Genomic DNA, 16,945 nt, shown 5'->3' with positions numbered 1-16,945 from the left:
CGCCTGCTGGGAGACTTGACTTCAGAGAGAAAGAGAGAGGAGACAAGATGAAGAGAGGTTTAGAGAGGAAGTATTTGTACATCTGTCTCTAAACTCTCTATGTGGATAGTAAAGGTGTCAAGCCACCGGAGACAGTGTAGGTCAGGAATGTATTAAACGTACTTTGTCCTGTTGGACTTCAGCAAACATTAATGAACTCCTTACAGGATCAGGCTGCCAATATTATATACTTTTCTCATTGTCATCAAGTCCCCTGAAAATACCAAAATCAACAACACACTTATCCTCCTACTAACAAGTGTTATCTGTGTAGCCATAGTCTGTAATCGCTTATTCCTCCGTAACCACATAGACCATTCTCAAAAACTATTAAAAACACGTCCTACATTGACCAGTTGTCTCCTCTTACACACCTTTAAGCAGGTAGCCCTGTTCTGTTGTGATGGAGATGCAAATCCCTGCCGTGCTTGACTGACGCGCCAAGTCAAACCGTGTCAAACCGTGTCAAGCCGAGCCAGCACGTGTGAGCTTTAGAGTCAGTCCTTCATACACCTGACTACAAATAACTTAACATGAAACTATACGCTTGTGACCTGATTTTAAGTATTGGAAACACGTAGGCATGAGGCTGTCTGTCACAGACAATGTAACAAAACTTATTCCAGGTTTAATATTTTTTCATAGGATATGTTGACGATATAAAATATATAGAGCAACTAGTGAGGGTTGTTTGGTTTTTGCACACTTCCTGCGTATCTCTCAACTGCAACAAAACACACTTCATCCAGTTTTTAATGCTTAATCATTTGTTTTCACCAGTTATGTGATGTGTGTGGGCATGAATCAATACACTACTATTTATTCTACCATTTTTGCATGTAGACATTTCCACATTTCTTTTCAGTGGCGGTGCACACTAGCTGTATCCACATGAAAACTTATACTGAAGACAATGTGACACTATCTTGGAATCAGTGAAGCATTGAGAGACTCAGCGATTACCTTTGCTGAATTGTGCAGAACAGAGTTGTTGTAGGTGCACTTTCAGCTGGATCTCTGACTCATGACGCATCCTTTTCTTATAAACTTGGGCCGTGTCCAAAAACACTCAATTATTGACTCTTTCACTATTCCAGTATTCAGTATTTTGGTATACTGGGATTGTTTGCTGAAATGTTACATGCCACAGACATTCCTCTCTGGTTTAGGGTTAAGAAACTCTATATAATGAAATGGGAATGATTTTGAACATTCTACCATAAAAGGTAGAAAAAAAAGTAGATTGGAAGTTCTCTGCTTATTGTAAATTGTGTAATACAGCTTTTAGACAGCCATCCTTGAATTGAGCTAAGCTAGGCTAGCCTTGCATTCAGGACACATTCAAACTGCTAGCAGACGACTCAAATCCTCTCAAACCCAAACTAATTAAAGACATATTTTGTCAAACCTTTTAATTCAACACTTTATCAACTGGACTCAATTTCACGAAAATACAGCTCCATTAAAATCTCATTTTTCATTTTAGATATGTGTGAAATCACTCTATAGCTATAACCTCTTGAAGGGATCGGACAGACATTTGATAGGCTGTTGCTTCTCCATATCAAATTGGGGATTTTGAACGATTTTTTTTTTTTTTGTCCCTCTCGTGTTCTTTCAAAGACCTGACCTCCCATTTCAGTTATTAAACCTTTAACATGAGATCCAATGAGATCTGTTGGTCCATTAGGACCTGCCAGATGCAGTTAGGTAACTGCTTCGTGGTGATTATTGGTTCAAGCCCCCACTGTGCTGCAGTTACTGGCCATTGCGTTGTTGATGACCGGTTAATTCAGTTTCCCGGTCGTAATAAGCGCCGCACACTGTGCCCGCTGCTGAGGAGCTTTTGATCTCTGCTGATTGTTGCAGATTGGCAATCGTCTCAAAGAGATAAGGCCTTTAAATTTAAAGTGGTTTTGCGTCGAGCTGAGAGGGGACTTCATCTTTTAAAAGCTTATTAGTCCTAAAGATTATCCAAGGTCTTTCATTTTGACGGTCTTTAGATGGATGTGATTGAATAGTTGATGAGATCCTCTTCTGTTCATCTCTGCTTCCTGATCTTCTGTCCAACTTTGTACATCCGAGCGTCAAGCTGTTTACTCCTCCTAACCAATGTCACAAGCTATGAAGTCTCGTTCATTCAACATCGCTCTTTGTCTGTAAAATTACTTTCGTCCTCTCCCCGCGCTCTCTTCCTTACACCACTTTAAATGATGCCGTCCGTTCTCAACATGTGGGAGTGACCAACTGTCTTCCCTCCTCAAGAAGAAAGAAAAAAACAGCCAAATATCTGTCTTATTTATCTGTCTCGATCTATCTGCCGTCTCTTACTCTCTCAATATCCCCATTGACTAATAATCTTCTCTTGCTTCTTCTTTCTTTCTCCTCATTTTTGTGGTTAAAGTCTTTGAATTAACCACAAGAATCCATTTCACCGTGTCAAGAATCTGATAAAGCACCCTGCTCACCCTAATCTCATTTTAAGTTGACTCTGTACCCCTTTCCTCGTCTGTTTTCTTCTTATAAATCGGTTACAAAACAAAAAAAAAATCATTTTTTTTTTTTTTTTTTTTTTTAAACTATTTCCAAGTTCCTTGCAATCACAAATCACAGAGCTTACAGTCCGCTGGAAATTGTGTTTCCTTGGATCCGGGCCCACTCGATCCTTTATCCTCTATTTAATTCCCGTCATCCTTTTCTTCACGCTTCTCCTCCTCCTTTTCCCTCTTTGCTTTCAAACAAAGTCTTTTGAAATGGCGTCCGCAAAGTTGGGAGCTGACATGAGGATAGAGATGGTGCATATGATGTTGAAAACGCTGAACGCCACCAGGCATAGACGATCGATCACAGCCCCTGCAAATTTCCACTGGTCGGCCACGCTCTCGTTTTCGTCCTGCTCCCGGAAACGGTCTGCCATGTAACGCACCTCCTCCAAGATGGCCTGTAGCTGGGGGTCTCCTATCCCCGCAGTCGAGCACCCACCAAGTCCTCCGGGTCCACCTCCAAAGCCCCCACCACTGGAGACAGTGCTGGGGCAGCCTACAGTGTCCATATTGGGGATGGGAGGTGGTGGGGAGCTGCAGAACTGAGATGGGAGGTGAGGAGGCGGGCTTCCTGGTACCCGCAGAGGCCCCGTGCAGATGTTATTTCTCTGGAGAGGCTCTGAGAGCATTGAAGGGTCCTCCATGCTCTGGTAGCCCATGTAAAGAAGGTTCCCGTTGTTGTTGGCGCTCGATTGGACGTGGAAGTGAGGATGCCCCGCATGGAGAGGAGCCAGGTACTGTGGGTGCAGTGGATGGAGGGTGGGGTCCGGTGGATTCGGGATGCTTCCACTCTGGGAGGCCGAGGAGCAGCGCCGCAAGTGGGGGGCACACGGGGGCCGCTCGGGGTCGTCATTCTCTCCCGGTCGCTTCATACGCAAGAACCATGCTACCCACTGCAGCAAGACGAGCTGTACCTGTAGAGAGAACGAGAGAGCAACTGAGATATGTAAAGATGAAAGTGGAGGACAGGAGGCAGAAGAGCATACGAGGAAGCAAAGGAAAATAATGAGAAAGCATTGAGGGCCACCAAACAATGATAACCACCTACACATTTTGACCTTCACATGACACCAGTTAAGCCGGGTGAATAGCCTCATTTGTCGTGGATTGATGTTCGTAATATTTCCAACCTTGCATCTTGTTTCAAAATGCAGCTGCACTTGCATAAATAGAAGTATGAGATCCTCACCAGGGACGCCCAGTTAAAGTGCCTGAGGCAGAGAAGATGTTTCGCTTTAACTGTATTTGCAGCAGAGAGGATACTTCAAAAGACAGCATTACATTCAAACGGTGGAATTATTGAGATTGACTGTCAGATTACAGTGTAATGAGCCTCCAATATTGTCTCCGTTAACTGCAGCATTGGAATAAAGGGAAGATTAGCTGCTTGCGAGTTGAGTTGAGTAAAGCTTGTTCTATTCTTCTCTTGTTTCCTCTCGTCTCCTGTTCCTCAACATGAAAACAAAACTCCCTTGGAAAGAGACTACATGTCCCCTGAAAGGGTGTTTTAGTCCAACAGCTGCCAGATGGGCATCTAATGAGAAGCTAATGTCCAGATGACTGCGGAATAAAGTCCCCACCGAGTGTGTTTACTGGCTAGGTAACAGTCCCCGTTGCTGCTGCTGTTGATGTTGCTTTTGTCCAGGCTGCAATTATCAACTGTGTTGGTTCAGTGCTCTCATCCGGACCATGTCAATTAGCTTGTTAATTGGCCGTCGGACTGTCTTAACAGGCCATTCATCAACAGAACGTCCTTCAATGTGTCGATAAATGCGGCATCTGCACTCTCATGCAGCCTGGCTTTTTGTGCAAATATCGAATACCTGTCAATGTTATCCTATATTTCATTTGTTGATTGAAATGACAGGGTTTTTAAACAATAGCATATCATTTGTATGTGTCATGTCATTATTTCAGACCTTTTTTTTTTTTATTTTTTTTTTTCACATTTCAAATGTTTTTGCGTTTAACAGAAGGCAAGAAAAACTAAGAAGAGGGAATGAGTCAAATCAAACCGCCTACGTATCCGGAGCGCTTTGAAAAACACTCCTGTTAAAGTCAGTGGCGAGGCCGTTGCAGACCGACACTGACGAATGAGTCATAGCCGAGGAAGTCGGAGAGTGAAAAGCGGAAAGGAAACTGGCAGAGGAGCGCAGGTAGCACTGACAGATGAATGTAGAAATGAAAATGGCAGAGCATGATACGATATTGAATAATAAGGATTAACCCGCTGGACAGCATGACGTGTGTAACTGATAATACACTTCAGGTTATGATGAAGAGTTTGAGCGAAGACTCACCCATTTTGGCATGTTGCCCCCATTTGGATCGTGGTGATGATACTGCAGTACCACCACTGTGGCAATGACTGACATCCCAACGATGACCATTATACTGGCGAAGTACTGACCTGGGCGGAGTAGATTATGGTGTTAGGTTTCATTTCACACACAATGTAATACCTACTTGCATTATTGACAGCAACGTTGGCCAAAGCCGGTTCTCATTTGACGGACAGACCAATAAAAAGTCCAAAGACAAAAAAATATTAGGTTATCATAAAAACATATTTTCATGTTCAGTTTCTCCACTATTTATGAATACATCCTTTGTAAAAATATCCTCATGCCGACCTGTGAGCTGCTACCGACCTGCACCCGTTGCCAGTCTCAACACTGTGTTTGTAAAAGCAAGATGAAGGCTGCATATGGTTAGCTTTTTAATTAAAGGAAGTATGCTAAAAGCAGCCCTCCAGGGAAGTTTTCTGAAGTTTTTAATGACCAGGATTTGTGTCTTTAGGCAAATGCGGCCTTGCATCTGTCTCTGGCTGCAATCTCAGCTGGCAAAATATAATATCCAGCCGTGTGCAATCAATTCAGCCAATTCAACTTTAAGGCGAGCAGATGGTGAAAATTATGTTTTTTTGGCATTTTGTAGCTTTGCCACTGTCTAGTAATTTGTTGTAATTGTGTTTTTGTGTTCCGAAGATGAGTCTTTGAATAGAGAACGTGATTCCCTGGAAAGATCTGTCAGCTCAGACAGAAATAACTCAACTACTGGATGGATGCAATGCAACCAAATATGGCAAAACAACTCTTGCCATGACATTTTGTACAGTCAATGTCCCCCTCAGGATAAATTGTAATAACGTTTTGTGTTGAGCCATCATCACAATCGCAAGCCATCAGAGTGTCAATCCATCCATTTTGGTTTATTAATTGATACCTGCAAACATCATCATTATGCTGTAATGCTGATGATATTCCCATTAGCCTCAGCTGTCATTTTTGTTTAGCGCTAATTAGCACACGTTATCATGCTAACACACAACCACCAGAAGCTAGTTCCTTCTGTGCACCTCTTGGAATTACTACGGGGAGAATTAACGCTCAAAGACCACACATTGATTTATGTTTCACTCTCAGATGGACACTTCTCTCTAACCAAGAAAACATCTTGATTTTATAACATTCATTAAATGTTGCTGTAGCAATGTGTCATATGTCGAGTTAAAGAACTTGCTCATAAAGGACCATGTGAACCACTCGTGAAAAACATGCACACACACACACACACACACCGACACCGTCTGTCACATACCTATAAGAGGGACGGAGTCAGATGTGGCTGGCATGATCTCTGCCACCAGCAACATGAAAACCGTAAGGGACAGCAAGACAGTGATGCCTGCAGATAGAGAGATAGATAGAGAGATAGATATATAGATACATAGACAGATAGATAGGATCATGTTGGAACTACATTTAGTTAAGCAATCAATATCGTGGTTTAGTCCCCTCCCCTGAGTAGTTCTGTAGCTCTACAACAAAAAGCACTTCCACGCAGCAAATAGACATTTTTTAAAGTTGTCCAAACTCTGCTTTCTATATGAGAACACACACACACACACACACCTCACACACTCCTGCACTGAAACTCATCTACATCTTCATTTATCCACCTCCACACTATCTGTCTCACTGAATTTAAGGAGTGCTTCGTTGGCATAACTGTCCCCCACACAGAAGCAATGAATTAAACTCCTTGGCCGAGAGATAAAATATGAACGTCATAATGGAAATTAAAAATGCTTCCTTTATGTTGCGTTCTGTCTCATAAATGACACTTCTTTTTAAAAGCGTACCCCTCTCACCCTAAAGGCCCAGCCGTTTGGTCTGGAAGGCCGTGTGTAGGCTCTCTCTAATCAATTCACTAGGCTTAATTACATCGATAGGTTAATTGGCCGTGTGTGTAAGGCTTGGCATTATTTTCTGTGGAGAAATGCCGCGTAATGCATCCTGTATTGAGGTTAAGGATATGCTTTGACAAAGCTGCCACGGCTTCCCTCTGAGTTCCCTCTCAGTCAGACATACGTATCGACGAAAAAGCATTTATGATTCATTATTATTATCATTATTATGGTGCATGGTGAGTGATCGGACTGGTACAAAGACCATGCAATATTCTAATGTCAGAAAAAGGACTGCAATTCACTTTTTTTGAATTATTATTAATCTGCTGACTATTATCTTGATAAAGTAATTCATTGTTTTGTGTATAAAATGTTATAAAATAGTAATAAATTCCATAGTAGTTTCCATAGCCCAAGTTGACATTAAAATGTTTTTTTTGTCTCACCAACAGTGAAAAAACCCTGAGAATTTTCAATAAACATTTGAGAGGACGAAACCAGATAATTTAGCTTTTTTTTGTTTTTAAATGGTTGAAACAAATAATTGATTATCAATATTGTTTCCAATTGTATTGCCTCTATATGATCAATGGAACTATCCTTTCAATGCAAGGTCAGGTAATCTGGAGTCTGGTGTCGGATGAGTTGAACATCATCCATCTTGTGCGCTAAACAGGTTGGGACGGATATTAAAATGTATTTGCAGCTCCTGTTTGACGGCGTCACTGCTTCCTCTCTCTCTCTCTCTCTCTCTCTCTCTCTCTCTCTCTCTCTCTCTCTCTCTCTCTCTTCCAGCGTATTATTGTGCAATTTGGTTGTCTCCCACCTCCCATCAGTCCTCCCTCTCTCTTTTGTGCTGTCCTGTCTCAACCTTTTCAAATTCCTCTCCTGTCTGCCTTCCCTTTTCTCTACCTTCCCACACCCATCTGTGCCTGTTCCTCCTCCTCGCATTTCTCATCTTTCTATTTCATCTTGTAATCCCTCTCCTCTCTCAGCTCCACCCTCTCTCCCTGTGCCTCTTTCATCCCGCCCCGCATACTCTTCAGCACCACCGCTTCCTCTCTTTTCGTCGGAAGGTTTCCTTTTACAAACCACGGAGCATGACAGCTCCCAAGTTGGAGATATATGGCCATGGACACTCCATGGGCTGGCTGGTGATGGAAGGGAGTGTTTTTGCCTTTTCAATGTAGATTTTACATTTAGTCCGTGATGCAACTCTTCTCCTGTACGCCATGTTTTATTAACCTCACCAAACTTCTAATAGTGTTATCTGAGGTTGTTTTCGGTTTCATGTGACTTATACAAGAGATCATAAAACACACACAGGGTACCTTTAACACTAATTATGAATGGCCGACGGACTTTATGTGATGAAACCGGAGACAACCTCAGACACCACCGTGATGAATGAAACATTGTGCAACGTGTTTTCATTTTGAAGCTCACATTTTGTCTGCACCTCGCTGTGTGTGCGTGTTAAAAACACAACATGTAAATCGAACTAATCTAGCTTTCTTTTCCCGCTTCTTGTGTGGTTGTTTGCCTTTTGTCCATTCTATTTCCTCCACCATCTTTGTGATCTACTCACCCAGGGAGATCTTCTCCCCAGACTCAGCTGGCAGCACAAAGATGAGCAGGGTCATCGAAGACAGCAACACACAGGGAATGAGCAGGTTCAGGGCGTAGTAGAGCGTCCGCCGCCGTATTGTCACGACAAACGTCACATCCGGGTAAGGCTCCTTGCAACAATCGTAGAAGTTCTCGCTTCTGGTGCCGGGAACTCCTGGAGGAACATTGACAGAGAGAAATGGACTCCTTTGCTCTGTGACTGGATGTTTTATATGAGGATGCGATGTAAATGTTTCACCGTTCTCACCAATTAAGTCCCACTCTCCATTGGTCATGTAGCCTGAGATGTCGGCGTCGTTCATCTGGAGGTCCAGCAACCAGCCGTCATACGTCCAAGAGCCGAACTTCAGCTCACACTTCTGGATGTCAAAAGGGAACCAGCGAACGTCCACGTTGCAAGTGCTCATAAAGATTCCTGAGAAGAAGACAAAAGAACAGGAGGCAGAGGGTTAAAGCGCTGCAATCAATGGACCAAATGACAGCGTTGACCTCTGCATTTTAATGCAGAGGTGACAAGGTGAAAAATCACCCGGAGGACCACTTGTAAAGAAAACCTGTCCTGAATATCAAGTAGCTTGTCAGAAAGAATCATTCACTCATTTCATATCCATCCAGCTCCAATGAACTCAAGCACCTTACATTGTTATATGGTGTGGAATGTGCTGCATCACAACCAGGAGTACCCACTGTCATAGGATTTGTATTAACATTCTGCAAGTCTACAGAGTTTGGAGGCTAGAGAGGTGAAAGCAAAGACTACATTACAAACAACCAACCATCAAAGAAATGTCTTTAAAAAAACAACAACTTGGCAGCAGGGTTGTCACCCGCAGGTTTCAGAAACACATGCTGTTTCTGCGCTCACAGCTGTTAGCTGAGCCTCGGCCATAGAAGGAAACATCAACAGTGACACTGCAAAATGAGATTGTGCACCCTGCTCTAATCATAATGCCGCTTTTATCATGCAAATCAAACGCCCTCACATGTGTACGTGTACACTTGTACGCTGGTGTCCAACCCACAAAAACGAAGAATCACAAGGATCTTCGCAGTGGTCGCTGGCAAACTGCAGCCCTTAAAGTAATTACTGAAATAAATGAATCACAGGCCTGTTGAGACGTTTCAGAGGCACGCAGAACCAAAATGCCATCGAGGACTTACAGCCAGAGACATTCGTTATGAAGCTGCCGATTATGCAAATCAGCCTCCAGAGTGGAGGTTAGCGGGTTGAAGGCTGCTCTCAAAGCAGAGGCTGATCACAAAAATGACACCGACGTAAGTAGTATCAATACATTTCCTTTTTATATACTCCTTGCTCTCTCAAATAAATCCAGTTACTGGCACCCAGTTGTTGTCTTTGCTACATGAGGACAGTGTCTTTATAATTACTGATGTTATGAGCCTCTGCGTCACTAAACCTGTAATTACACTAGTAGTTCTGTGTACCTTTCTGTGTACCTTTGCAGTCCACTGATCCGTTCTCCTTCATGCACAGTGTGATGTTGTACCCGGCCTCTCATCACAGATATCCGGTAACCTTGAAGCAACGCTCACAAAAAAGAGACACCTGGATTTTTCTGCGACTTAATAATCCCTCTCTCTCTCTCTCTCTCTCTCTCTCTCTCTCTCTCTCTCTCTCTCTCTCTCTCTCTCTTTCTCTCGCAGCACGGCTCCCAAAATAAAACTCCATCATTCTGAAAATCAAGAAGGCATTACAAGACCGGGAGACAAGGTTGCCCGTTTGCAAATGTCACTCAATCAAGATAGGAGCCAAAACCTGTTACGCCTTATCTCCCGGTATATACCATTAAACCCAAACATGGCGCCTTTACCTCTGCAGCTCGGTTTTTCTACAAATGATGGTGTGCAGCAGACACCTGAGATCCTTCACCTTTAAATTATTTACCGTTTGTCAAGCTCCTTCTCCATACCCACAGACCTGTTGCCTTTTATCTACTGATCATAACAGCCCAAAAAGACCTCACGAATTGCAACCAGGCTTGTGTGAGGGAGTCAAAAAAACAAGCTGGTTAGCTGCATATTCTCTTTCCCTTTTCTCTTCATTTTTTTTTTTATTTAGTCCATCTCTCCCTGCTCTCTTTCTCATCATCTTTTCTAGTAAAATCTCTTTTCCTTATTCTACCAAAGCAGGGCACTATCTCTCTATTCTTTCCCTGGTTGGCTCTGATCCAAATCACAGCATGAGGGAGCTGTATTTACATTCAGCAGCACCCTATTGATATTGAATAGAATTGATACGCTGGCTTTCTGAGCAGAAGTAAAAAATCCGTGTAAACCCAGGGGAGCCGCTATGTTACTATTACTGTATTATTTTCACACTTGCACAGGTCTTGCGTTTGGGTTATGACAGAAAACGGAGGAAGCGTGCGCCTCCTATTTATAGGTGTTGCTCACAGCGCTGAGAATCTGAAACCAGTGAGAAACAAGCCATGCTGTTTTATTCTAATAAAATATTAATGTTAAATGTACAAACAGTTGAGACATGCAGATATCGCAGAATGAGATGCTGCCTCTGCATCGGATAGGATGATAGGAAAGGGAGAAAGGAATGAAGAATAGTGAGAGCGTGAATGAATGAAAACAAATAAAGAAGTTACTTCACCTGGAGGCAGGTACTCGGCGTAGCCGCTGGAGTTCACCAGAACATTGGTCTTAAAGGTGGAGTCAAAGTCGTCATCTGCACTGAGGAAGGACAGGGAAGGAAGTGACACTACTTGTTGAAATGTAATGTGTGTTTGTATGAGGCAGGAGTTGAGTTGCTTATCCGTGTTTTACCTGTTGTAGAGCAGGATGTCTGGTGTCCAGACCTGGTCTGTGGTGAAGCGGAGGTTTTTCACTCCGGGATGTTCGCTCTGGTTCCACTGGAGATAGTGGTCGAACCAGCCCTTAAACACACAGAGGCAGATACGGTCCGTGTCCCAATGCACTGCAGTACAGGCAAGCTACTTTATCTTCAATCCCCTCAGTTTACAGGTAAGATTCATATTTATCAAAGACATAAATCACTTTTGTATATTATATATATAAAGGTGAGCTGTTTCTGAAAACAACTCCACTTTCTTCTACGTTTTAGAGATTCACATTTTGACCTTAATCTTGAAATCCCTCTTCTCTCAATCTCAACCATGATCTTAACTTACTGGTTCAGATAAAAATCACCAAGCAACAAATTCATTATCGTGTCTTTTCAGGGGTCCTTACCATCCGCAGCCACATGTTAGTGGTGAGAACCTGGTTCTTCTCATCCTACAAAATATAAATGAATAAAAACAATTGCATATTTATTTTTCGAATCATTTGTTCTCGAGCCAAAGAGTAGAAACTATTTTTGCATCCCTATTTAAGATTAAAGAAACATTTTTATCTCCAAATCCCAAAAAACACTGGAAAAAGTCTCCTATTATTATTGTTCTCCAGGAAATTCTTAACAACTTTAAAAGATCATCGTATATTTGATGGCGGCTGTAGACACCTACCACGTCCATGATCTGTACCATACTCAGGGTGAAGACGACGGTGAGCGGGTGGGAGTCGTTGCCCACCGGCCGCTCCATCCGGTTGTAGTCCTTCAGGAGGTTCTTCAACAGGTTCCTCTGGTGAGGACCCTGCAACGACACTAAAGAGGCAGAACAATTTATAATATTTATATAAATCTGGGAAAACAAGCTGCACTCCACACTATTGAAAACATAAACTCTGTATGTTAAAGTTGAGGTCCCCTATAAAGCCCTTAATAACAGATTAAGTCTGTGTTTTCTGCGTATAGCGAATAAAAAGGACACCAATCTTCAAGAAGAACCTCCATCAAAAACCTCACGAGGGAATCAAATGAGACTTTTGGGTGGGAGTACAGTCAGGCAGGGACGGATACTCAAAATAAAAAAATGAAAGTAATGTTGCTGATCAAATCAGAAGATTTAGCCCTAAGGAACTGAACTCCCTTATCTATGAGCAGCCGAAGAACAAGACTAAAAAGATAAGCGATAGATGAAAGAGAGAGAAACGGGATTTAATGATGAAATTTGCAGAAATATAAAAAAAAAAGATATTTTATCACCATTAGTCACACTTATCTTGACTTTTATGGTCAAAGGAAGAGAGATCCAGCATCTCAGTCAGATTTAATTATTAAACATTCATTTAAAAAAAAAAAAAATACAGAAGAAAATCGACAAACAGGAGAAAGATTCAGAGAGAGCGTGCAGAGCAGTCGGTAAACAAAAAGTAATTAGAAATAGTGGGAAACCTTATTTGGGGGTAATTGACACTAATGATTGTATAATGAGGTTAGTTTGAAGTGCTCAGACCTAATACACATACAATATTAAATAGATTCATTTATGCACTAATTGAAGCAGACTGCACTGTGAACCACAAATGTGCAGACCAATTCAGAATGAATTAAGAATGTTGCTGCAGCTTCTTCTATGTTTCCAATCAGTGGGTCCATCATAACACAGACAAGCTTTTAAAGGTTTCTTAATCCACCATTCATACCACGCTTAAGCACAGGGAAGTTATTATTAAATGATTTAATTTAATTTTTTAATTTATTATACTATATTGATCCCTTTAAGGGGGAAATTTGTCTCTGCATTTGACCCATCCCTGTATATAGGGAGCATGATGCTCAAAAGATATAAGATTTCTCCAGTCGGTGCAATAGTAAAGCAATTAAAACATGCTGTTATATAACCTCGAGAGAGTGCTTATAGCCAGATGCTGAACATACTGTGTGTGAGACATTGTTGAACAGTGTGGAAGATTCCTTTTGTTTCTGACTTTGAAGCTTATTTGTGGAGATCGTCAGGGTTCAAGGGGCTCTAGTGCAAAGAACATAACAGGTTGAAGTCGCGGTAGCAGTGGCAAAATCTTCATGCATTGAAAGATGGTTTCAGTCAAAGCAAAGTCATGGAAAAGCCCTGGAGCCCTGTCCTTCCATCTAGTGTCTTTAAAACTCAGTGTTCATCAGTATAGTCTGAAACTCTTTTCCCCTTGTCTCGTCTTTGCTGCACTTTCTGGTACGAAACCTCTTGAAAACACAAACAAAAAGAAAAGCATTTCATCGCTGGTACTTCTGCCTGTGGGGAAAGTTCGCCTGTTTTTCCTCTCAGCTCTGTCAGCCTTTATATTCACTTCTGTTGCTTATAGAGCCCCGTCAGCTCAGCTGCAGTAACGCGTCCTCAACACAACAAGGGAGGCAAGACAGAAGAGCCGATCTATGTGTGCAATTTGATTGATCTGTGAACTGCTTTCTGTGGGGGTAAAATCTCCTGTCACGCACACAGATTCAGACGGAAAGAGGCTTGTGGAACGAGGAAAGAAAAGCAATGAAATGTTAGGACTGCTCAGATATTTCTACACAATGTTTCTGTCAATCGGCCCGTTTAAACATCTCCTGTAGTGGCATCCATCCACGAGGTCATGTACATCCAAAAAAACAAGAACATCATTTTGGAACAATCCTAGAGATTTCAACAAAAAAAGCAACCAGGTGAGCCAGTTTTCACTTTTCTTCTCCTGGAGTCTTTTTTTCTCTACTTTGAATTCTTATTCCAACACAACTGACTCCAATTCCTGAATTCCTTATTAAATCAGACTTTGAGAAAACATCAAATTCTGAAAACATCATGAAAGACGTAGAGAGAGAGAGAGTCGTTCAGGCTCACCGTGAATCAAAGCAGAGAATCCAGAGAGGAGCAGAGCCACCGAGTGCCACATCTTGGTGGTGGGGAGCAGGAGAAAAGAGGAGGCAGAGGAGGAGAAGCTCCGGATGTTGAAGGAGGAGGAGGTGGAGGAGGAGGAAGAGGAGGAGGGGTGGGAGGACAGACTAAGGAATCTGCTGGAGGTCCCCCGGTCTGCATCCAGTCGGCATCAGAGGGAAGGAGTGTGAGCGTGTGCTGGAAGAGAGGGAGCGCAAGGGGAGGAGGAGGAGGAGGAGGAGATGATGGCAGTGGGCTCTCTCTCTCTCTCTCTCTCTCTGTCTCTCTCTGTCTCCTTGTCTCTCTGGGAGGTGGGACTAAAATGGAGAGCACGGGGGAGAAAAATGCCAGTGATGGGGGAGAATGGGGTTGAAGATAGAGCAGGAGGTGGAGGAGGGAGAGCTTTTGATTGGTCTGTCGCCATGAGTTGACCTTTTTTTTCAAGACAATAGAAACAGATGATGCACAACATTTTAAACGCCACCGGAGAATTGATTGAAAAAGTGTGATAAGGAAAAAGGTTTACGTCCAGAAGAACGTGGTAAAGCAGCTCATAGAAAAAAATAAGAGAATGTTTTAAATATGCTTTTGCCTCTCAGTGCCATTTTTTTTTGTGTAAAAACTGAGCACAAAAAACAGCAGTATTGGACAAAAATGAATCATCTCTGCATTTAACGTCTCCCATCCCCTTTTCCCTTTTAATATCGATGCGTTATGGCTGGTTAACACGTGCAGCACAACATGCATCCCAAATATATGGCAGCTGGTTACACACACGATAACACACCACAGTGGTTACGGCCACGCACTGCTAGACTGTAAATGTGTGCGTCTGTGTGTGAGCGGCTCCCACGGTGGGGGGTGAGCTTTGAGTCATAGGGGCGATGGACTCCAGTTTAATTGCGAAAGTGCTGGGCTCTGCAGGAGGGCATCAGGAATGTGCATAGTTAAACTCTACTTCTCATTTGTCCTCACGAAATGCTGATGCAAGGGCAGAGACAGCGAGAAACCGAAAGACTGGGAGAGTGAGGAGGGAGGAGGGAGGAGGGGGGGGGGGGGGGGGGCAAGGGGGCAAGAGAGGAGGAAGAGTTGGACTGTATAATAGATTACCCTATTACTTGCTCTGCCCTTCGGAATTACCCCTCTCCTAGGCAGCCTGTCGCACATCCAGGGCGCTCCCGAGCTACGGAGTCATGCTCGGCTGCACACACAGGATGGAGAGTGGCCCTCGGAGGCGAAGAGAAGGATGGCTAAGTCACCGGTTTAAAGCAGAGAAAACTGCATCAAGCCTGGAGTGAGGACATACATTGTGCATCAGCAATGTATCATGAAAGGAGAAGAATCCTGTTGCTGCTGCATCCTGGCAGTATATTGCTGCTTAAACGTGTGCAAAACTGACTTTGAGTTCATCTCGTGAAAGTCAAAAAAAAGAAGCAGCTCCTTGTGCTGTTATGCGCCAAGCACCAGTGTGACACACTGCCAAAATAACAAAATTCATTAGGCTTCATAAAAACACAGATTAAAGGCACTGAGGCGTGTGTGACATCTGGTGGTTCGTTTTCAGACTGCATGCTGGCTGGAGCTCAGCGACACTGGCAGAGAGAGTGAGGCCATGGTGTAAATTAACGAGGAAGAAACCAGGCTGAATGAAACGAGAACATGATGAGATCCAACGCTGTGAAGAGGCTCATTAGGACACAATACAGGCAGATGAATGGAAACACTGAGCGGGGTTGTGGACTGAAGCCATATTAATGATGATGCTGGACGGAGATAATGAGGATTGTGAACATCATGTGGACGATAATATGGTGCCACTCTCTGAACAGCTTTTTGTTGTTGTTGTTGTTTTTTGCTGTTCCTGATTGTGATGCTCATTGCACCGCAGCAGTGATGGCCATCACTCTGACCTGGCTTGACTGCAGCTCATCCCTCACTGGTCTAAATGCTGCATGCCGTCCCTGACATTGCAGCCATCAGGGCTGCTGTGCTGTGTGGTTTTAATTACTCTGCTGATTGGATTAGGCCCTCTCCTACGCTGACACGTCCCCTCCACTTAATAGGGTATTATCGACAAAACCAGCACATACTGTACATCCACCCGCCTGTGACGTCTGATTTGCCGAGAGTGGCCTTTTTGGTCTTGAATGGAGTTGAGTAGATGAAGTTCTCTTCTAATAGACAGCTATGGCCTCCTGCACCAACACGCCCTGGAGAAATTGGGAAAAAAGTGGACTGCTGTCCACCAATTTAGCATCGTACTGCTGTGTCAATGTGGATGAGGCAGAACCAGATGTGTTCCCTCTTTTCCTTCCACATTGTCTTCTTGCTTGGCAAAACCTGAACACTATAAAGCTACAGCCATGAGACAGTTAGCTTAGCATAAAGACTGGAAACAGGGGGAAACAGCTAGCATGGTTCTGTTCAGAGGTAAACAACTCTACCTACCCTTTAAACTCGGTAATTAACATGTTATGTCTTGTTTCTTTAATATGACGTTTAAAAAGGACAAGTTGTGGTTTTATGGTGGACTGTTTCTGGGCCGGGTGCAGTGACTTCCCGGAGTCTCCGCTGGTTGAATGGCAACCTCACAGTAACGGATTTCCTGGTTGTAGTTTTCAATGATAAATTAGACATGAAGTCATTTCTGTTGAGTCTGCTGGTTAATATTTGTTCTCCAATTTCTTGATGAATATTTTGCTATTGGATTCAAATGCAGATTTACTTTGAAAATACGTAATGTGAATACACTGTGTTGTGAAAGAATCATTAGTTGTTTACATATAGTGAGAGAAGGATATTCAACCTTTTACCCATTT

At 43.0% G+C, this 16,945-nt stretch overlaps 1 protein-coding gene across 1 annotated transcript; it reads right to left on the bottom strand.

Moving 5' to 3' along the window:
* Window positions 1-2,773: 2,773 nt before the first annotated feature.
* On the bottom strand, window positions 2,774-14,145 carry chrna11 (cholinergic receptor, nicotinic, alpha 11). The gene is made up of 12 exons (XM_076106363.1): window positions 14,094-14,145; window positions 11,901-12,040; window positions 11,626-11,670; window positions 11,200-11,309; window positions 11,027-11,106; window positions 8,651-8,818; window positions 8,363-8,557; window positions 6,183-6,269; window positions 4,883-4,992; window positions 3,345-3,496; window positions 3,227-3,263; window positions 2,774-3,136 (listed from the first exon to the last, which is right to left on the bottom strand). The coding sequence occupies exons 1-12, from the start codon at window positions 14,143-14,145 to the stop codon at window positions 2,774-2,776; spliced, it is 1,539 nt and encodes a 512-aa protein (XP_075962478.1).
* Window positions 14,146-16,945: the final 2,800 nt, after the last annotated feature.

The sequence above is a fragment of the Anarhichas minor genome, unplaced genomic scaffold (genome assembly GCF_050575085.1).
Source record: "Anarhichas minor isolate MPS153535 unplaced genomic scaffold, ASM5057508v1 ptg000033l, whole genome shotgun sequence".
Classification (NCBI taxonomy): Eukaryota; Metazoa; Chordata; class Actinopteri; order Perciformes; family Anarhichadidae; genus Anarhichas; species Anarhichas minor.
Note: the sequence above shows the minus strand (reverse complement) of the source record. Positions and strands in the feature narration are given on the sequence as shown.